The 23892-nt window shown below is 35.0% G+C and overlaps 1 protein-coding gene across 1 annotated transcript in view; it reads left to right on the top strand.

Annotated features, from left to right (window-relative positions):
• Efl1 (elongation factor like GTPase 1) overlaps window positions 1–23892 on the top strand; it is a 137035-nt gene that overhangs the window by 88648 nt on the left and 24495 nt on the right. Inside the window, exons 16-19 of the mRNA XM_048790135.1 lie at window positions 286–291; window positions 11535–11542; window positions 11966–12099; window positions 17286–17433. Coding sequence (XP_048646092.1) covers window positions 286–291; window positions 11535–11542; window positions 11966–12099; window positions 17286–17433 — 296 coding nt within the window. The remainder of the gene's footprint in view (window positions 1–285; window positions 292–11534; window positions 11543–11965; window positions 12100–17285; window positions 17434–23892) is intronic.

Here is a 23892-nt window from a genome sequence, read left to right as displayed (position 1 = left end):
ATTCCCCATGATCTGGGATGAGATTATATTCTAATGGTAGTTAGATTTTAGCAGTGGTAGACGGTAAGTATGGAAGGGGACACATGGATTTTTTTTATAAAGGCAACAGTAGAAAAACATGGTGTTTTCTGATGACTGTTTTGTTTTTTGAAAAAAAATGAAGAAGACCAACAACAAATGGTAGTTTTATAAACCTTTTTGAGCATCTTCCAGTGGATATTTAAAACGAAACTCTTGTGTGAACCACAATATGTCAAGAACCAGAGAGTGGACAGAAATATGCAGCCAGGAGGAGGCTTGGCTGCACTTTCGGCAATAAGGAAGCAATCTGGTTGAGGCCAGACATGCTCAAGAGAATCCCTGTAAGGCCTTTGCAATGCGAGACTAATTTTATTAGTCACTGGAGGATGTGGAGGGAAAAGATACAAGGAGACAAACCAGGTGCTGTCTCTTCTGCTGCCAGTTGTTTTTTAAAGGCTCTGAAATAATTTATCATTATTAGTTGCAGTTATTGGCATCTCTGAAAGACTCAGAAGCACTTAAAATAGCCATGTAATTTGTGTCAAGTAACTTTTAAGTAACCTTTTATTGATGCATAATATGCATATGGAAAAGTATGCAAATCACAAATGCATAGCTTAATGATTTTGCATAAACTGAATACATGCCAGTGTAATTAACATCCAGATCCAGAAGCAGAATTTTACCAGCATCCCTGAAGCCATCTCCTTTCCCAGTTACTGCCCTCCTTACTCCTAGGGGTAGCAACTCTCTAGGCTTCTAATATCATAAATTAGATTTACCTGATTTTAAATTGAATCATATTATATGTAAATTGAATCATATGGAATGCCTGCTTGTGTTGGGCTTATTTCATTCAACATTCTGTTTGTGAGATTCATCCACAACATTGCACGTGGTTGTGATTTGTTCATTCTCATCACTGTCTTGTGTGACTACCATGATTTAATTATTTGCTCTTCTTTTGGTGGATATTTAAGTACTTCCAGTATTTGGCCGTTATGAATATTATTGTTTTGAACATTCTTCTACATGTCTTTTGGTGAGTGTACATACACATTTCTGTTGGAAGAGAAATTGTTGAGTCATAGAGTAACTGTAAGCTTTAGCTTAGTGACCATATGAATGTATGTTTCTATTAGAAGTATCTAAAGGTTCCAGTTACTTCCTGTCTTTGCTAACACTTGCTTTTGTTTTCATTTTCATTTGAGCCATTTCTATGTGTATGGGGTAATATCCTGCATTGATGTCCCTAAAGACTGGTGAACTTTCGCTTCTTTTCATTCATTTATTGACCATTAATTTTTAGTTATCTGTGAAAAGCCTGTCTTTGCACACTTTTTTTTTAATTCTGTACCTTTTTTATATTGATTTGTAGGCATTCTTTATTTATTCTGTGTAAAAGTCCCTACTTGGATATATGCATTGCAAATATTTTCTGAGTTACTTTTCTTTTTTTTTTTTTTTTCAGTTGTAGATGGACATAGTACCTTTATTTTATTTATTTATTTTTGTGTGGTGCTGAGGATCAAACCTAATGCCTCTCACATGCTAGGCAGGTGTTCTGTCACTGAGCCACAACTCCAACCCTCTGAGTTGCTTTTTGCTCTCTAATGTTATCTTTTGATAAATAGAAGTTCTTAATTTTAATATAGTCTAAGATTTTTCAGTTTTTTTCCATTATGATTAGTGCTTTATATGACCTGTTTAAGAAATCTTTGCTTATTCCAAAGTCTGTAGTATTCTTTTTTGTGTTACTTGTCAGATGTTGTTTTTAGTTTATTTGCAGTCTATGATAACAAAACTGCTTTGAAAGTTGCTTCTTCTCACCAGGAAATAATGCATACGATGGAGAAGATACTGGTCTGAATTGAAATGACCTGTTTACTTAAAAATTAGTTAACATTCTAATACGGTTACTTTTTCCCCTTAGGAATTACATTTCCTCAGGAGATTCTAATATCAAGGAAGCTGTATCTGTGCCATAGTGTCTATGCCACATCAAGATGCAGACATATGGCAATAGTCTCAAGCTTCAAGGTGCAGGGATTGGCATAATTAATCAGCAACAATGTGACTGAGTTTTTAAAATGCTATAGGAGTGACCAATGGAAACCAAGTTACATTTAGGAGCAAAAAGTTCTGTTATGCTATTGCACAATAGGGTGACCATAGATGATAATGTACTATCTATTAAAAAAGCTAGAAGAAAGGATTTTGAAAGTTTTTATCATAAAGAAATGATAAATGTTTGGGGAGATAAATATGTTTAACCTGATTTAAACATGCAATGTAATACATGTATTGATTGAAACATGATATGAAACTCCATTAATGTGTATAATTTTTATCTTATGAATCAGTTAAAAAATAATTTTTTAAATGTTTTAGGAGCATTTAAAAAACAAACACAGCATATCAAATACAAGTTCTCTCATATCTTCATCTGTCTCTATCCTGTGGTGTTCAGCACAGGTTTGTAAACATGAGTAGCCAGTAGATATTTAATAAAATAAATCTAAAAAGCACAGAAGTTATATGAAATATCCATTCAACTATTTTCAAGTAACTTATAATGTATTAGACTACAAGATTCTACAGAACCCCTTATAAATTCCATAGTTCCTAATACTGAGGACAATATTTAACCCTTGGAAAAGTGGTCATTATCAGTGGTAAAGGTCTCGGTGTTCCCAGGTGTTGCTGGCCCATGCCTAATGCCAAGGTGGCCTATAAGTGGATCTGGAGATGAGGTCTGTCAGTGGGACTGAGATTCATCACAGCCAGCCTTCGGTCTAAGGCTGTCCCAGGCCTCTCTCAAGACCTTGGTTAACCCACAAAACATTTCAGCTCCCTGTCAGATAGGAATCCAAAGTCCCTCTGTGGGCAGCAGGCACTGGGAAATCCAAGTCTGGAAGTCAGACGGGAGACCGCAGTCTTAGATTCTGGGGTCAAAGTTGATTAATGTTAATCTAGTCCATTTATAGCATAATTCCAGGTTTTATTGCTCTGTGGTAATTCAAACAATGTGAACATTGAAGACACAGAAGCAACATTTTAAAAACTTTTTAAATGTGTTTTAAATTTTTTATTATCATAAATATAGTACATTTCTGGGGGCTGTGGATATGGCTCAGCAGTAGAGTATTCACCTAACACATTCGAGGCACTGGATTCAATCCTTAGCACCACATAAAAATAAATAAACAAAATAAAAGTATTGTGTCCAACTATAAAAACTAAAACATATTTTTTTAAAAATAGTACATTTCTGAGCCATTAGTTTAAATGTAGAAAAACAAAATAAAATGAAAATCATCTATAATCCCATTATCCAGAGAGTCCTTATAGACACTTTGGAGTCAAATAAAAAAAAAATTTTAATATATACATATATGTATTTTTTCTTATATATTTTTGCATTTGAAGTTATAACGTTAATGTACATGCATTGTAGCTGGGCAGGTGGCAAAAGCCTATAATCCCAGCAGCTTGGGAGGCTGAAGCAGAAGATGGTAAGTTTGAGGCTGCCTGGGCAATTTAGTGAGACCATAGTGAGCCCTGTCTCAAAATAAGAAATAAGAAGGGATAAGGATGTAGCTTATGATACAACACTCACCTAACTTGCACAAAGCCCTGGTTCAATTGCCAATATGATAATTAATGAATTAATTGATAAATAAAATTTTGGTGGAGGTACTAGGGATTGAATTCAGGGTACTAGACCACTGAGCCACATCCCCAGCCCTATTTTGTATTTTATTTAGAGACAGGGTCTCACTGAGTAGCTTAGTGCCTTGCCTGTGCTGAGGCTGGCTTTGAACTCACTATCCTCCTACCCCAGATTCCCGAGCCGCTAGGATTACGGGTATTCACCACTGCACCCAGCTGGATAAATAAATTGTAAAAGATAATAGTTTTTAAATCAATTCAATCAAAGCTAATTATCTGGTAGTTACAGAAATAAGATAAAAATCAGTTGTGATCCTATGTAACAATCATTAACATTTAGAAAGTTTTAAATATATCAAAATGAATAATATAATAAATGTTCACATACCCACAATCCAGATTTAACTAATTTAATGTTTTTTCATAATTATATCAAATATTTGTATATAAAGTGAAATGTAACTTAAGCCCTTGTATCTCTCCCTAATCCCATTAATAACTCCCACCTTCTCCCGTAGTAATCATTTTCTTAAGGTTGCTATGTATTTTCTTTTTGTGAAGATTTAAAATTTATTTGTGGGTTCAGTAGATGTCTGTGAGCTACACACATATATATATGTTGAATTTTTTTCTTTTTTGAAACTTGTTTTATACATAATTTAAAAATTTTGCATAACAATATTGTTTGCGACCTTGTATGTTTTCTAGATTTTGTGTGCTGATTCCAATTATATGAACTTATCATAATTTATCCAGTCTTCTGTTGATGAATGTTTAAGGTTGCATCAATTTTTTTTGCTATCCTAGTGTTGCAGTGGACACTTCTGAACACGTTCCTTGTGCACGTGGATGAGTCTCTTTAGTGCAGCAATTCTTAATCTTATCAAACCCAAACATTATTTTTATACAACTATAACTTCACCTTTCCACCCAGAAGTGAAATTCAAAGATAAAATATCTGCCTGCCTACATAATTTCAAACACATTAAATACTTGAAATATAATGTAAAGGGAATTAATTTGTAATAAAATCAAGCATTTCAGTGCATAAAAGCTCTAGTTTAAATGTACTAGAAGGTATAATTAAGTAAGATACTTGGAGTCATCAAGCTTATGTGACAGTTACAAATGTACTTTGTTAGAAAGGTATCACATTGATGACCCAGTTGCCATAAATGGCTGTTGGTAACAGCAAATAGCTTGCTTTCAGAACAGGTTCATTCTTCCATTGATCTGCATGGTAATTCCATTCTTAAAAATTCAGACTGCAAAAAATAATTTGTTATTAAAATGGAATTAGATTTAAGCTCAGATTATTATTAGCAGGTTTATCCAACACAATTCTCAAAAGCTACAAAGGGGATAATTTCCTTTATGGGATAAATTATAAAGTACTTGCCCCTGCCCAGCAAATACCAGTAGTAGACAACCAGAAATGCCTTTGTCAGTTACTAAATCACCTAGGGAAGCATTACCACTCTTGGCTCACTGTTGTACTTCTTTACAGCACTGCCCTAGGATGTTCATCTAGAAATCAGGTTGGTGATTGCACAGTCCTGCTGTTGGACATTGCAGAATTTTTCTGCCATATAGTTGTACCACACAGTATACATACAGTATACAAAACCTAATATTTTTTGCACATACTTGTCAATGAATGGTTTCTTCAGACTTATACCACTTGTGTTGGTGTGAAATAAAATCTTTTGATTTGCATTACTTTTTTATTAATGAGATTAGGATCCTTTTATTTGTTTTTTGACTACCTAAGTCTTCTTTTTCTTTTTAGTCTTTACTTAGAACTGCTTATATTCTTGACCTGTATGCCTGTTGGGTTGCCCATTCGTTTCTCATTGATTTTTACTTGATCTTTGGGTGTGTGTACAATTCTCTCTTTTAGGACATTGGAAACATGTGTTTCGTAGTTTCAGTATCTTTTGTTATGAAGTTTTTTTAGTGTAATGATATGTATTGAGTCTGTAGTCTTAATATCTTGAGATTTATGTTTTAAAACTTTTATATTTCACATTTATTTCTTTGAACCGTATAAAATTTATTTTTCTGAAGAGTATATGATACAGATGCAATTATATTATTAATTATTTTTCCATTTCATTGGCTAATTATCTCAGTGCTTTGTATTCATAGGGCCTCCTGTCGAGGACTATTGCCCCTTCACCATTTCCACATTCCCACCTACGTTGGTCTTTTTCTGGTCTCTTCATGCTTTTCCACTTGTTTTGTGTAACAGACTACAGCACTTCACTGGCAATGCATCCCCACCCCCAAAGTCATGCTGCTTGCTCAAGAGAGAAGAATTGACCCTTAATATTTTTCTTTAATCTGATCCACAGCAAACAGAAATAGCTCACAGCTGGTGGTACCCTTCTCTAGTTTCACCTAGTCCTTCAGGTTTCCTTATTTTTCTATTGCTTTGATCATTTCAATCAGGATATTTTGTGTACCTGTGCTGGAGTTGCCATTTCATCCAGAAATGACCTGTTTTCTGTTTTTAATTGGAAATATTTAGGGCTCAAAGGTAGAAGGAGTCAGGTTATGATTTCCTGGTCCCATAAAGCCATATCTCTTCTTGTTCTTCTCTTTGCTTTTTGTCTTCAAACAAATTTCCAGCATTGTTCTCAACTAAGTATTTTATGTTCCTTTCATGATGGCCTTTGTAAATACCCCCATTTATTTAGGTGATTTGAGTTGGAATTAATTACATTTAAAAGGAGCATCACTTAAAAGCAAGTGTTACTATACAAAATACAAATTTAAGTCAGTGGGACAGGATATAAAGTTTATAAATGAATGTGATTATGAATATGAATTTATGTATTATAAAAATGTTATTACATCCTTCTTCATAGTTAACTAATACATACAAAAAAATTAAATATGTAGTTCATATCATACACTAAACTTGATTCTAAATTTGATTATAAATCCGTGTATAATCATCACTGCCACTACCATTTATTGCATATGGTTAAAACTGTAGTTAAATTCTAATCCCCCTGATTCTAGATCAAGCTGAACAAAAATACATGTTGACTGAAGGAAGGAATTGATGGCAGTTGCAAGATCCCAGGGAAGTGGGAATAAAGGGAACGAAAATGGCTTTTTCAGTTATGCTTTATACTCTACACTGCAGCTGTCAGTAAGGAACCTGACTTCTTCCTTGGGCCTCCAATAGTGCCATTTCCCACACCTTGAACCCTTGCCACCTCCTCTGCGTACTTATCTCCCCACTTCTGTATGTCAGTTTCTCCAGGAAGTCTGGAACCTTTCCTGTACACTTTCACTTTCTCTGCATGAGCAAAAAGATATAATTGTCACATTGCATTACAATTGCTTGTTTATCTGTCTTTGGCCCACAACCAAATTTTAAATTCTATAAGGACAGTAGTAGTGTTCTTGTTCATTCATTCATTGAACAAGCTTTACAAAGTACCCGGTTTGTGTTCTTGCCCTTAAAACTCAAATCACTGAAAGACTAACAGAAAGTTGACTAAATATTAGTCAGTTCTTTGAAAACAGAACTTTCTAAACATTGGATCTTAGTCACCAAGAAAACACTCAAAAGAGTGTCACATAGAAAAACACTCATAAGAAAAAACAGATGCAAAAAAAGAAGGGAAACTAATATCTGGAGAAAAATATGACAGTTAAAAATATTTATTATTTAAAGAAATAATATAAATGATAACCAAAATGATAAAACTATAAGAAAGGCAGAGAAGTGCTTTGAACTAGTAATTATCTGCTTGGTTGTCAAGCCAGAAATTTGGGTTTTATCCTTGTTTCTTCTTGCCAACTTCCCGCAAACTACCATAACTTTGACATCACCAGCTCAGCTCTCTAGTTTCTTAGCATTTCTCTGTGTCCATTGCCTTCAGAATCAAGTCTGAGCTTTTTCACATGATATTTAGGTCCTTTATCACCTACCTCTCTTACCTTTGGCCTTGTATCATGCTAGCCCTTTATTTGTACTCTTTAGGTATTCTGAACTATTTCAGGTTCCTAGAACACTTTGGGCTTTGTCTATGCTGTGACTGTGTCCTGGAATCCCCTTCTCCACCATTACAAGACTACATATTATCAATCCTTCATATATGTATTTCTGTTCCTGTAGAAAACATTATTTTAAATATTTTAATGAATTACATACTACCTCTTCTCCTTTGGCTAGCCTCTTGTAGATCCTTTTTGTACTAGTGTGACATATCAAAAGACAACCAGAAGGGCTGGGGATGTGGGTCAAGCGGTAGCGCGCTCACCTGGCATGCGTGCGGCCCGGGGTTCAATCCTCAGCACCACATACAAACAAAGATGTTGTGTCCGCTGAAAACCAAAAAATAAATATTAAAAAATTCTCTCTCTCTCTCTCTCTCTCTCTCTCTCTGTCTCACACACACACACACACACACACACACACACACACACACACAAAGACTCTTTTTACTGCCCTTCTCTTTTCTTAGAGAAAATACTAGGCAGTGCTCAGGCGTTCTACCCTGCTTCAAAGCCCAAGATGAATTTCTGATTCCTTTAGTGAGAGCCAAACTCCCTTTGGGTCAGTCTCTTTCCATAGGAATGGAGATCTGGATCCTTTTGGGGGGCATAGTGATGCACAGTTATAACTCTCTTCCTTGTTCAGGATACTGAGGGACATGTTTCTCTAATACAGACAAAGGTGTTCATTGTACACATCTCACAAAGTTTTTGATTCTTTAGGATGTTACTTTTTCTCCTCATTTACTCTCTCTTCTAAGAAAAGGACCCACAGGTCTTGATAAGCTTGCTGAAGAACTATTATTAGTTCCATCTGTTCCTGTGAGATGAAAAAAAAAATGACACAGTGATGTCATTATTGCAGAATTTTCCATAGGGTCTCCATAACACCAAGAAGCTAAAGGGAAATGGATTTAATGGACTTGTTTAGCATAATGAACAGACTTGACCCGTCTTCTGAAAGCTTAGCTAACCCGTACTGATCTACTTTGGTGATACTGACCAAGCATATTGGAAAAGCCTTTTTTTATATTTATGTACCTACCTGCCCACCTGCCTTATGGCAAGGGTTATAAAGTATGTAGGTTGCCTGACACTCTTTGTAGTTGCATCAATCTCTGAATTTCTAAGGAAACTACAGAACCAGGGCACACAATTGGCTGCAGAGAATATGGGCTACTTTGATATACAAAAACTAAAGGGCCCAGAGTAGAAGGTGATCTTCCAAATTCAAGGGTTCTCAGAGTCTCGCCATCTTAAGAATCTAAAAAGATCCTGATACCTATTCCAAAGTGGTGTTCAGGCTATCACAGATCTGAGGCTGTGTGGATGTCCATGATGTGTAACTTACATTTCCTGCCAAAGTTTAAAGGAATCACTCATTCCAGCCTAAACAAATTAAGGTTGATGTTCTTGGGTGTTAAAGTCAGTTTGAAATAAAAGATTAAGGGACTGTCTGTTAGCCAGAGTATTATTAACATATTTACCCACAAAATTTTTTTTTAATTTTAGTAATCCTTCTATTACACTGATGTAAGAGTACTTTACAAATTCAAGTTTTTCTTAATGCTGTCTTCTATCCAGACAACCAGCAGGCTGGTCCTCAGAAAGCAGATTAGTATTCAGTAATGGTTTTACCATCTTCCTGTTGTCAGTGTAACTTCATCCTAGATTGATTCAACCTGTGCTACAGGGAGTTCTTAGAGAAAAAAGTTTTCAACAGAAAACTAATCCATTTCTCAGGCCCCAGTGTTTTCAGTCTCTGGAAAATAATGCTAAAAGATGCTCTTATTGAAATTGTTTGTTTCTGGGATTCTTTTTAAAAGATAACATTAGGGACAGCATGGAAAATAATTTGGCCTGCCAATGTATACATACTAAAAATACTAGTTTTTTATTAAGAAGAATTTGCACGGTATGGTAAAGAACCTAGGAAGGGCTGAAAAACTCAGCATTTAGTTAGATATTGTAATCTCTTAACCTGTCTGTGAGATAGAATTAACTTGTTAATTTATCTAATATTATTTTTTGTATAAAAAAGAATGACAATAAGAAAGGACTTGGATCATCTATCTTCAACCAGACAAAAGTTACAGGTGTTTACAAAAAAGTAATTTTTGCTGCCTAGTGAATTGTTTGAGTTCACATTCCTCAACCTATTTTTATTTCTCTCTAGCTTTTTAAGATTATATGCTTTTTATTTTTGACAATTAAAAAAACTTACACCCTCTTTAATCCTTGAAATTTGAAAATAAATTTAGTAAACAAAACCAAATCAATGCCACATTAATTTTGGACTTCTTCTCCTGTCTCAGAAATTCTGAAATGATTCCCCAGGGGAAACATGTCCCTCATCCCCCATTCCAGTTGAAAAGTGCTTTAACAAACCTACTTTATGTGACAAAACTATCACTCATTTTTGTCATAATTTTGACTGAAGTGAAAATAGTCCTGTAGCATATCTAGAAAGTTACTTAATTGTGATTCACCCAGATAACCTGTTTTGGGGTTTTAGAATTATATTTTAAAATAAGTAAGAACAGTGACGTGTAATGCAGGTAGTAAATGTCTTGCTGTCTTTGGAGCACTGCCTTTATCAAAAATTCCCAGTCTAGGGATATTATGGTATTGACTTTTTTCTTTTCTGATTTCTGGGGGAATTATAATCATGGTCAACAGATCTGGGCATATCTAAATAGCAAGATAGATTTGGTAATTGGAAAAGCAAAATATAAACCAGAAGTTCAAACAGACAGTATTCAAAATTTACTGATCATCTGCAGCTTGTGCCCCTTGTGGGAAAGAGCAGCATTTATGGTTTCATTGAAACCATGTGCTGTGTGTGCAGGAAGGAAATGCATGCTGATCAGAGGTCAAAAGCACGATGAAGGAAGTTTGAAGGGGAATATTTACTGTGAGGTTTCCTGAACCCCTAGCATCACTGGCGATGATATTATTTCTGGTAGTCTTGGTGGAAACTTGGACTCATCCAGATTTGTTACATCATGATTCCAGGGGGAGACATGAACCAGAGCTGTAGCCAGATACAGGCTTCTGTGTGCTATGCTAAGAGGTACAGAAATAAGGAATGTAGGCTTTGACCAAAGAAGTATTATGCTGGGGGCACAGAGAGGATTTAGCACCATGGAAACTGTAGTCAGTAGGGTCCCATGCACAGGAAAGGTCCAGAAATCAGGCCCTGAGCTGAACAGCTAAAAGACCTAATAATATTCAGCCTGAGTTGAACCAAGGTAGAAGGATCTGACAGATTCCTTAAAAATTCTAAGAGAATTTAGAGCAAATGGAAGAAGCGTGTTTTCTGAGGACCTTTGGATAACTGAGCTCCAAAAAGTTGTGGAGATGGGAAGACAACAGATTTTAGCAAAACATAAGTAATATTTTCTTACACTTGAAGCTCTCCTCTAATTTAGTGGGGTGATGAATTCTGGATGCATTCAGGTGAGGTATCAAAGGGAGGTTTCCACACTATGTAGCCAGACAGTAGGAAACCTCTCAGCTGCTTTCCAGTTGTGTGTCTAAAGCCTGTGCTTCAGTTCCCCTCCATCAGGCTGACTGCTTGGTCAGGTGATTTCCCATCTTTCTACCCCCGCCCATTACTTGGCCAACTGAAAGCAGAAAAGTGGTGTCCTTCTTCCTTTCCTTGGTTGTTTTTGCCCAAGATGCAAAAGCAGATGCTGACTAAATAACGCCTACCCTTTTCTTCTTCTTTCACCTTTCCTCAAACCCTATAACTGCTTCTTCCCTCCTCCCCTCCCCAGTCTTTACAATAACCCAAAGACACAAAAGTGGCCTTGTACATGTTTCTTAATGTGCTTTAAAATGTTGGCCATTCATATTCTGGGTGTGAGATTCAGATTGTCCATTTCATCTCTCCTGGGGTATTCTGTCTGCTGCCATCTGCTCAAAGGCAAATGAGTATCCTTCAGAGTCTCATGCAACAGTCAGCTAGGAGTCTGGAGTAGATTGGTATGGAATTGGCTGAGGAGTAGTTTAGGTTCAGGTACTCCATAGCAACATCACATAATTAAGTCTCAAATTTCCTTTATCCATATGCAGTGGATTAGGCAAAAAAAAAAAAAATTTAATAGAGACATGTTACAGCTCTGCCTCATTCTTTGCAACATTTTGGAGGTGTTTGGCCCTGAGACATATATACCAGGTTGATAGCTGTTATTTTTCTAATATAAATTCAGAATTTAACTATCCTTCTTGACCCTATGGATCTTTTTCTCCCTGCAGGAATAGGAGGCTTGCAAGACTTCGTGCTAAAATCCGCAACACTGTGTAGCCTGCCATCCTGCCCACCATTTATACCACTTAACTTTGAAGCCACACCTATTGTGAGAGTTGCTGTTGAGCCAAAGCACCCAAGTAAGATAATCTTGTTTTTAAAAGCATATGATATTCATTACACTTTTTAAATGCATGTGTTTATTATTTGACTTCACATGATTTATTCAGCAACATACCATGAATTTTTGTTCAAGAATATAATAGAAGCAACCCTTCAAAGAGCATCTGTCATGTTGGTACTTTTGCTTTCCGGAGACCATATTCTTCTTGATGATAGGTTCATGTCTGCATCTTCCATAACCCTGGCATAGGGTTGTAGCTCAGCAAAGCTCATTTGACTACTTCTGAGTTAGAATCTTATCCCAAGCTCATTGGTTCACAATCTACCATCTAAACTATCTGTTTAGAAACCCCTTCTTGTCCCTTTTCTGCTGGCAACAAGATTTCCATGTCTGACCCTAAGATAATGATCCTTGGTTTGGGTGTTTCCTATTTGCCTGGCCAATCCTGTTAATGTTTGTATTTCTCTTTTGGTGACTGTCACTGGCCCCTTCTGCCTGTGACTTTGCTGTTTGCAGTAGTGGTAGTAAAGAAGCTTCATACCTTGCTTTAAGGGAACTAAAGAACAAATGTGTAAAGGAATAGTTTTCTGTTTGAGGTATGCAATGCGCCTGTACTTGCCTATCCTCACTTCCCAGAGCTAGAGTCCTGTAAAGACTCATCTTCCCTTCAAGTTCTAAGACATATCTTTTGCCCTTGAAGGGTTCCTGGAACCCTAGAGAAGATGCTTGGAGGACTGCACCTCTGACCTTTGAGCTCAGTCCTAGTAAACAGTAAACAGCCTTTGCCTGGGGCTTCAGAGACAGGAATTCTTTCTGGGTTGTCACTGTGGACTGATGGTGCTTTGACTGCTTCTGTAATTTACCCTCTCCATGTAAAGTCCACTTCTTCTTTATAGTTTTGAATCCAATCCTAAGAAGCACATATAGTACAAGAAAGTTCAGTTTCTTTAAACAAGACTAATGAATATTTGACTAATGAATAATTTCAGCTATACTATTTTAATAGAAAGTTATAATTTTTAAAAGGCTATTTGATAGTTTTGTGCTACTCTGTGCTCTATTATCCAAGCCAGGGAAAAAGCCTAACCCCACAGGGGCAGCAGAAACAGCTTCTGTGCAGCTTTGCTGTGTGAGATGAGGGTCCTAGTAACAGGCTTATTTCCTGTCCCAGCGCGGACTCTCAGTAAGGTTAATTTTCCTTACTTTGTCCGGAAATGAGGTAGTCTAATAAGAGAATTACCTAGGATTATCCATCTGAAGGCCAAAGTGCATATTCTCATGTATTTCATTTATTTTTCCGAACTTTGTAAAAAATAAACTAACGAAGGGCCACACAATTGTCTTCATAATTTTAAAAGAAGTGTTGGTCCTCTCTCCTATCAAATATTGCTTTTGCTGGATTTACGAGCATATCTTGATTGTGTAACTGAAGTACCCAATTTACATATTTCATTGTTTGAATTTTGTACTCACCAACCTGTCTTCTTGGTGTTTCTATAATGTCAACATCTTAGTCTACATTAAGAATATCAGAAAACTTTTCTTAGTGCTATCCTCAACCCTCAGAGGATTTTTTATTTTCTGTTTTCTCTTTGCCCTAGAATCGTATATTCATCTTTACTTCAGGGCAATTGCTCCTTTTTCCATGGTTTCCATGTCTAATGATTATTGAAATGTTACATCCTGTAGCAAGACTCCCTAATAATACTGCCCCTGAGGAGCCCTTGATGAAGCCATTGTTATTCAACTTGAATAGAACATGTATCCCCAGAGCCTTTCTTCTTTTTCATCGTGAGAAACTAGGCGGACTAATCCAGGTCTTAGCATTTTACTCTTCTTTCAGGGAGAAGCACATTATAAGCATTTGTTTTTCTATTTTTCTTTTTCCCGAATTCTGGGCCATGATGGCCAGTCTGTGCTTCGTGCCCAGGGTCTACTCAGAACTCAATACAGAGAACCACCAGTGTTCCAAAGACATTATGATTTTTATCATTACCATTGATCCTTGATGTATGCCACACTCTATACTGAGGTTTTTGTATCTCATTTAATCCTCTCAACAGCCCAATGCATTTAAGATGCTGTTTTTATCTTCATCCTCACATGAGCAAAACTGAGGCATAAAGAAGTTAATTAACTTGTCTAAGATCATACAGATATTAAATGGTGAAGTCCAGATTCAAACTCTACCTCAGAGACAATTCTGAATCTTTACCTTTAAGAGGAATTCAAGAAATCTTGTCTATCTAAGATCAGTGTCACTGGCTTCCAGAAATCTTTCACTCTTTATCCATAGCAGTTTTAAAGAGAGAGAGAGAGAACTTTATATACCTGTGTTTTATATAGGTACATAAGTTTTTGTGCTAGTGTTTCATGTAAATTATAAGACACAAGAAATAGAAATTATTTAAAAGTTGAAGTTAAAATGAAATAATCCTAATTTTATTTGTTTTTGTTGGATACATACTATATAAATATACATACCCATATGCATAGGGCGTATGTATCATTTATTTGTGATTGTGATGTGTAATCACATTAGTCATCTAATACTGGATAACACATTATTCCAAAATTTAGTGACCTGAAAGAACACCAATCATTCATTTTTTCATAGTTCTTTGGTCAGGAATTTGGAAACAGTTCAGTTTTGAGTCTCTCAAACGGTTGTAGTCACCTTGGGCTACAGCCATCTGAAGGTGTAACTATATTTCCAAGTCACTGCTGGCTAGGACCTCCTCTCCCCAGGGGCCCCCTTCACAGGACTGCTTTAGTGCCATAGTATAGCTTGGTGACTGGCTTTAGCCAGTAGTGCAGAGTTCACCTTTGAATCCCATCATCACTGGCCCAGAATTCTGTTGGTCGTGCAAACCAGTCCTGAATCACTGTTGGAGAGAACTATATAGGATCCTGAATATCAGGAGGCCAGGGAAATTAGGGCCATCTTGAAGGCTGGTTACTATATTGCTTTATTTTTTGTAAAAATCTTGCCTTAACATTCTGTGATACGGCTATTCAGAGGTCTGCTTCTAAGTTCCCTTTGTTAAAACATTGGTTTTAATGGTTATCATCACTGAAAAAGATACCTCACAAAGTTATAGTGTCCCAATGGAAGAAATAGACCCTCAGCTGTTTTTACTAAATTGTGGTATTGTTTCAGAATGCCATTTACCATTTATACAAAGCTTCTGTTAAAATTTTCTACTTTTCCTAATGTCAATAAGTAGGAGGGTTTGATTTTTATGTCTTTAATGAGCTATTCATTTGAAAATTTTTTTAAACAAGGTAGGAAAATCACCTTCCAAATATTTTTTAATATTTATTTTTAGTTATAACAATATCTTTATTTTTTTATTTTTATGTGGTGCTGAGAATTGAACCCAGTGCCTCATGCATGGTAGGCAAGGACTCTACCTCTGAGCCACAACCCCAACCCCACACCTTCCAAATTTTAAGAGGTTTACATATGAAGTGTTTGTTATTTTGTGTTACAGAATGACGATCAATGGAAACATATTCCAATATCTAATTTGAAAATGTGTCTCCTTGCTTCAAATATCATTAAAAATATATTTTTCACTCACTGTTAAACTATTATCTTTACCTTAAAGAGACAGGGGTTTGTGCATGTGCACTCACACATGTGCATTTGTATGTATGTATTGTGATTGACTGATAGCTGAAAGAAAGCTTAGCCTTAATTATTATTGTTGTTCCATTGTGCTTGGGTTATTAATATTGCCAGTGGTGTCTTTCTAGGAATCTTTTTAAGCCACGTTTCAACTTCTTTGAAGGTTAAGCTAATATCTGTAAGTCTACTTAATTAAGCAAAAAAGGGCTAGGCTGTGGCAGAGCACTTGCCTAGCATGCATAAGACTCTGGGTTCAATCTCCAGCACCACCCCCCGCCCCCCCAAAAAAAAAATTAAGCAAAGGAAAACTGCATTGTGCTTAAGAGGAACACACAAAGATGGCTTTTTTGATCCTGTATACAGGATCCTTCAGGATGCATGCATCCCAGACATGGCTCATGTAATCTGACCTATGGAATGCTGGCGGCCATCTATAGAGCCCGGACTCTGTAGCTGGCTAACTGGCTTCAGAACCAAGTTCTACCATTTGGTTGTTCTTGACTTTGAGCACAAATTTCTTATATTCGCACTTGTTTATTCACCTACAAAATGAAACCATTTAATCATACCTGCCTCATAGTTAATCATATTGGTAAAGTGCTTGCCAAGACATTGTTAGTGCTATAAAGTGTTAGTTATTATTAGAAGAACTTTATTTCAAAAATAAACAGGTATAGAAGTTCTAATATTCTCTTCCTGCCCCCAAATTAATAAAACTTTTGTGAGGCATATTGAAAACCACAATCTTACAGAAAGTTCTTAAGGTTTTACATGTTTCACACATTGAAAACCATGCATTGAAGAATTGCTAAGTATTTTGGTCAAATGTAGAATTGAAACAGTACTACATAAAAGTGCCCTCAAAGTCAAAGCAGCAGCAAGAGACTTCCTCTGGCCTACCTTGAATGAAGAGTAACAGCTACATATATGAAAAGGAGTGAGAAAGAAACTGAATTCAAGATGTATATCACAGTCCCCATCTGAAATCTCAGCTCCCTGAACTGTAGGGAAGCAGCAGTAGTACACCAAACACAGAAGCAGAAATGAGGGCAAGAGTTCCAGTAGTTCCTTAGTAAAATAGCCAGGTAGAATACCTAAAACCGACATTTCTGCCTAGTGGTTTCACAAGTAGTTATTTTTAATATGAAGCTCTGGTAAAGTTTCTTGAATGTATTAAATGCTTCTTTTGCTTATTTGTTTATTTTATATGTACTATTTGAGAAAGTATTGTTACATTTCTAAGCGTATAATATGTACTTTTACAATAATATTTAGTTGAATTTACAAGCATAATAATAGTTTATATCTGCTGAGTATCTGAAGAAGTGGTATTGGTCAGTTTTGGAGTTTTAATGATAAGCTTGTGAGTATCTCATGTTAACTGTCTATATAAATAAATTAGTAGAAGGTAGTTTTTTTTTTTTTTTTCACATCACTGCAGTATTTAGAAGAAAAGTTAAATGTTCCTCTAAGAGTTTCATTATAATTTTCTTGTCAGTGACTGTGGCTATCACCTTTAGATGGCATTAATCCTTATATCATTTAATCAGTATTTCATTTTATTAACCTAGGTGAAATGCCTCAGCTTGTGAAAGGAATGAAGCTGCTAAACCAGGCTGATCCCTGTGTCCAGATTTTAATTCAGGAAACTGGAGAACACGTTTTAGTCACAGCGGGGGAGGTCCACCTTCAAAGATGCTTGGATGACTTAAAAGAAAGGTTAGATGAAAATGTTAGAGATGGAGAAATGATAGCTCTACAATCAATGGGATGTTTTGGTGTTCCTTAAAACTGATCAAACTAGACTATGGCTTATTTCTGGAGAAAAAGGCCTACCACTCAGACATGAACTGCTATTGTATCATAAATTTAATTCTTAATAACTGAAAAATGGCATTTACTGCCTGTACTTGAATAATTTTGCATTTTCTGCTTGAATCATAAAGTATTTTCATATATATGTGTGCATATTTTACTGTGAGCGTACATACACATGCAGAGACTATCAGGGCAACAAAACAAAATTTAATTGTTTTGAATGTAAGCTGAGATTAGGGCATACTTCTTTTCTTCTTGCTGTGGTCTCTACAGTGTATACTTCTGGAAGTCTTGATATTTCTCTCTGAAGGTGATAGGTGAAGCATGTTAAATGAGCACACCAAATCACTCTTTGTAATATAATTATATTTGTCCTCTCTGTTCCATTGATAATGTGTGTTTATCTCAGCAGTAAGGAAAATGCCAAAGAATAAGAAAAATCATTTGATTGTCATGCAGAAATAACCACCGTTGCATTTGAGTTCATAAATCTACACTTAGCTTTATGCATATTCAATATACACAGCTCTCTGTAGACACAGCTCTGATTATTGGGTTAAGATAAACCCCTGGAGGTATTATTACTTGCTCAAAAAGTCTACACTAGAATAGTGATACCATTTGAAAGTGTTCTTTGGTCATACTTTTGCCAACCTTGCTTATTATATATCATCTTTTGAAAACTTTACCAACCTGGAAGAGAAAAGATATTCATTATTAATATATATTTCTGTGCTATGCTAGTGAAAAAATGGGGAATTGTCCTGTAATTACCCTTGTTACTTTAAAAAAAATTCTGAAACTATAATAATCATAACTATTTATTAATAATCAATATGATTGTATATTAAATATTATGTAGCAGTCACTGCACTATGTAGAGTTCTGTTTATCTCACTTAATCCTTAAAATCAGTCTTATAGTCGTGGTATGACAATAACTAATAATCATGATAGACTGAGGCAGCTCCTGTGTGGCATCATCCCTATGGGATTTTGTGGGCTCTCTTACCAGGGAATGTTGTCATGTCTATTCTTCAGTTTAAAATGGTGTTGTTGTAGGCTTTTTCTTGTTTTTAGTATTTTTATAGCCATAATTAGTACAAAATCAGAACGTAAATCTTTCCCTTTCACTTTTATCACCATTTTCTTGGATTTTCTAAGTGTTTTAATGTTCATTGGAGAATAATATTAATTAGGTAAATCAAAAGGCATTTTGTAGTTTAAATAATAACTTCTTAGAGGGTTTTAAGAAGACTTTGAAATATTTTTTTGTTTGTGTCTTTGAACTAAATTATTTTTCCTTTTTTTATTCTACTCCAAATTAAAGTCCACATTAAATAACTTTTCATTTCTCAGGTTACTAACTCCTTTTTAAAAATCATGCTTTTTGGTTTTTAGAATTAGATTTTTAAGTAATTTCTCCACCCTTATGCCCAAAACTGATTTTAACAGAGTTACATATTTGTATCTTTTTTTTCATTTTTATTTCATGATTTTAACTGTGGATACTTTTTAATCTTGGGAGAGTTTGAAAAGTAAGAGAAATTCATTTTCTAGAAATGTGCCCTGAACATGGTATTAAAATATTTTAAATAAATATAAAGGTCAAAAACCAATCTATGTAATCCTTCTAAAAAATATTCATATCCAAATACCTAAAAATAATTTAGAGTTACATTGAATGGGAACAATAAAAGCAATAACATTTCTACTTTTGTAAAAAGTATCTTCTGCTCTAACAAGACAACACCACACAAATTGTGAACTATTCCTTATGTGCTTTCCCTAAAATTTCAATTTCTGAAATTGCTGCCTCCCACCTGCCATCCCAAACAAAAGTTTCTTTTGCATTGTGGCTTCATATGATGAAAGAATGACCTCAAACTCAGTGTTACCTGTCAGAACTCAGAAAGGTAACCAAGGAGAGAGAAATATCCCTGTCCCACATACATGAGTGTCAGCAGAGAAGTCAGCTAGAGCAAGTGCAGGTAAGTGAGGGGATGATGGACAGACCCACGGGGCAAATGCAGGCTGTGTTTTATGTATATGACACAGGAAGTATTGTCTTTGAACTCTGGGAAAGCTGCATCAAGTGGTGTTGACATTGCATCCTTTAATACCCATTGTCATGTGGAAGTTGAAGGCACCTTAGTGATTGGGTACTAGATACTTTGTCCTGGACAAAGAAACATAAGAGAATGTCATTAGCTGTCTCATGCCAGTAAATTTAAAGGAAATGAACAAATTCCTAGAAAAATCTTACCAAGAAGAAATAGAAAATTATAGTCCTGTAACTATCAAAGGAATTAAAGTTTGAATAACATTAAATATTTCAGTCAATGTAAATTCATCAGATTAACAGGAAAAAAAATGAGTGAAATCACCTCATGCATGATCAAATCTTAGCATACCAAGAATAAAATAGAACTTGCTTAAACTAATACCAGTTGTCTTCAAAATAATCCTAGCAAACATATACTTACTTATGAGATTTTTGAAAGCTGTCCTTTGCAATCAGTAATAAGTAAAGGACCTACTATTACGGATTCTATTTAATAGTTTTCTGGAGGTTTGGGGCAGCATTAAAGAAAAGAATAAAAAATTTAAGATATTGAAAATTGAACAGGGAAAACTAAAAACTGTCATTTGCAGATGATATGGATTAAAAATCCAAAAGAATTTATAGACATTATTAAGATTAGTAATAAATTTAACATGGTTGCAGAATTAAAGTTTAATATGAAAAATCTATTTTATTTCAATGTAGTAGATATATGCAGAAAATGAAAACTATTTTAATATTACCATTTATAGTCACAACAAAAATATCAAATATTTAGGAATAAAATTTACTCATTTATAAATCCTGTATGCAAAACACACACATATACATACACACAAAAGGAGTACATGCCATCTTCGTGGCTTGAAAAATTCAGCAATATAATGAAGTCCATCCTCCCCAAACTAATTATAGATTCAAAGCAATCCTGGTGGATTCCAGTGAGTTTATGTTTATGTATGTTTGTGGATTGTAAAATTTCAATGGAAATGCAAAGGGCCCAAAATAACCAAAACACCTTGAAAGTAGTAGAACAAGGTGGGAGCTCTTGGTGTACTAGAAATAAAGTCTCGTTTTAAAAGTTACAGTAATTAAGACTACATTAGATTGATACAAGAATAAACAAATAGATCAGTGGACTTTAATAGAGAATCCGGAACTGGGTGGCATTGCAGAACAATGAGAAAAGGACAGATTTTTCAATAAATGATGCTGGCAACTTGGATAAGCTTCTTTTTACAGCTTCCACACACGTTTTTAGGAATGGCTTACATACAGCAGTGTACTGTATAGAAAAAAATGAAACTTCATGCCATCCTCAGAAATTTATTTCAGGTCGATTATAAATTAAAATGTGAAAATCAAAACTTTGCCAGTGTCTACAAGATACTATGAAACAGTATCTTCAAGACCTCAGGGTAGGAAAAGCTTCTTAAATCCAATATTAAAAGACTAATTGTCAAGTAAAGATTTGATCATCAACAAACCCTATGAAGAGAAGAAGACAAGCCAAAGGTCAGAGAAGACCTTTGTGATACCCACAACAAACTAAGGGACATGTGTCCTCGTAAAGAATTTCTAAAATAAAATTAGATAAGCTGCAAACCACTGAAAATAGTTAAAAGAGTTGCATAAGTACTTCAAGGAGATCTAATGGCTAATAAACATAAGAAAAGGTATTAGACTTATTCATAATAGATGAAATACAAATTAAAATCAAAGTGAGATGTATATGTATATTCACAGAGAGAGTGAAATTTTTAAGTCACATTATCAAGCAATGGCAAAGATGAGGAGCAATGAAAATTCACCTATGCTACTAGTGTGGGTGAGAGTTGATATAATATGTTGGAATATGGTTTGGTATGATCTGCTAAAGTTGTATGGCTGGGCAGATCTCCCATATCTATTCTGTATATGCACACACAAAGCTGGGCAAATGCACGTCAATAAAAGTACTCATAGCAATAAGATTTTTAACAGCCAAAAGTTGGAAACAACTCAAATGATAAGTAAATAAATAAATAAATTATGCTATAGTCATACAATGGAATTTTATAGAATAATCTCAGAAAGAAGATTATAGCTGCATAAGAGATGAATCTCATGATATAATATTGACCCAAAAAAGATAATTACAAAAAATATTGATTTTTATTTGTGTAAAGTTCAGAAAGCAGTAGCTGTATCATATAGGAGTTTCATGTTTAGGTGATAAAAACAAGAAAAAGGGCAGAAGATACCAATAAAATTTAAGATAGTAGTGACCTTTATGGGATTAGGCAAAGGCACTGGGAGGGAGTGGTACTTCTGAGAACTAGATATGTTCTGTATTTTTTATATGGGTCATAGTTTATATGTATGTTCACTTTGAGACAAGTGATCATAGGTCAGTAGATTTTTGGTTTTTGGACCATTCTACATGGCTACTAAATTCTCAGTTATATTAGTAACATGTATAAAATTCTAGAATTTTTTTTGTTTGTTTGTTTGTCATGGGACAGAGCCTGCCTTTTAGCTTCTTTTTACAGCTTCCACACAGATTTTTAGGAATGGTTTACGTATAGCAGTGGGAGACTGTGAATACCACCTGTCATCTCCAGACCAGAGAAACTGTCAGAGCCCTTAGCATCAGATCTCAAGGTATTAATGAGCAGGTAGGACAGGAAGCCACAGGAAGTTTTCATGATGGAGTCTGAATCTGCTTCACTTATTTTGAAGTGATGATAGGCTCTGCTTTGCTGGGATTTAAAGAACCTCTGCTCCTGAACCAGGCCCACACTTCCGTGTGTTAATCATATAAGTGATTACTTTAGAAGACATCTTGGAACCTCAGAAATTTGAAGGACTTAAGTGGCTCTTAGTTTTTCTGACTTTATAATACAAGAGGACAATGTCATAGATATATTTTTCCCTCAAACTTTAAAGCTTTGCTGTTGGTTTTCTTGAATGTGCTAAGTATACGAATATATATTCTGTAAATAATGATAATTTTAAAACTTTCCCCTTTTCTAAGATTTCCAAGTGTTTTTTTTTTTTTTTTTAAGTCAAGAATAGGTATTGGGTGAATTCTGTTCCTGTTTCTATTCAGAATTCTGTTCCTGTTTCTATTCATCGATAAATCGTTACCTCAATGATAAAAAAAAAAAGAATAGGTATTGAATTTTATTGAATCCTAATTTGGCATTTTTCAAAGATGATTACATAAATTGTTTAATTTGACATTTTTAATGTGGTATTAAAGGATCTAGTAGGAATTAATTTTTATATATCTTATGATAAAAATTACTTTGTTGCAAATTTTTTAATATGCTGTTTAATTCAGTTTTTCAGTAGAGCACAATGGCTGAGTGTGGATTATGAAGTCAGAATTAGATTTGGATCCTAACTTCTCCATTTACTAGCCAGTTGAAGAAGATGCCTCCTCTATCTTATGATTTTCCCCTTTACAAAATAAGGATAGTATTAGGACCTCCTAAAGAAGTAATGCATGTGCAACACTTGACATAACACCTCCTACATAGCAAGCAATGGTCCAAAATAGAATGCGTCTGATGGCACACACCTGTAATCCCAGCAACTAGGAAAACTGAGGCAGGAGGATAGCAAGTTTGGCAACTTAGCAAGGCCCTAAGCAACTTAGTTAGACTGCCTTAAAATTAAAAAATAATAATAATAATAATAATAGGCTGAGGATGTACCTCAGTGGTAGAATACCCCAGATTTTAATTCCCAGTACCAAAGAAAAATTAATTTAAAAAAATATATACATACACCTATTTTTTATTTTTCATTTGTTATTTTATCTTGGCATCTATATTCAAATTATTTGGTAAGATTTAATTATAGTTTTGTCTATGTAAGGTGTCAAGTTTGAAAATCAAAGTCCTTTTAGATTAGTACAATGTCAGGTAGACATTCACACAATGGCTGAGTGTGGATTATGAAGTCAGAATTAGATTTGGATCCTAGCTTCTCCATTTACTAGCCAGTTGAAGAAGATGCCTCCTCTATCTTATGATTTTCCCCTTTACAAAATAAGAATTCACCTTGTGAATTCTGCAGCAATATCTGTAGCATTGAAATGAGTTAATCCTTTTTTTTTTTTATTGTTGGTTGTTCAAAACATTACATAGTTCTTGATATATCATATTTCACACTTTGCTTCAAGTGGGTTATGAACTCCCATTTTTAGCCCATATACAGATTGCAGAATCACATCAATTACACATCCATTGATTTACATATTGCCATACTAGTGTCTGTTGTATTCTGCTACCTTTCCTATCCTCTACT

Source organism: Marmota marmota, unplaced genomic scaffold (genome assembly GCF_001458135.2).
Source record: "Marmota marmota marmota unplaced genomic scaffold, marMar, whole genome shotgun sequence".
NCBI classification, from domain to species: domain Eukaryota; kingdom Metazoa; phylum Chordata; class Mammalia; order Rodentia; family Sciuridae; genus Marmota; species Marmota marmota.
This window is presented reverse-complemented; position numbering and strand designations above follow the sequence as displayed.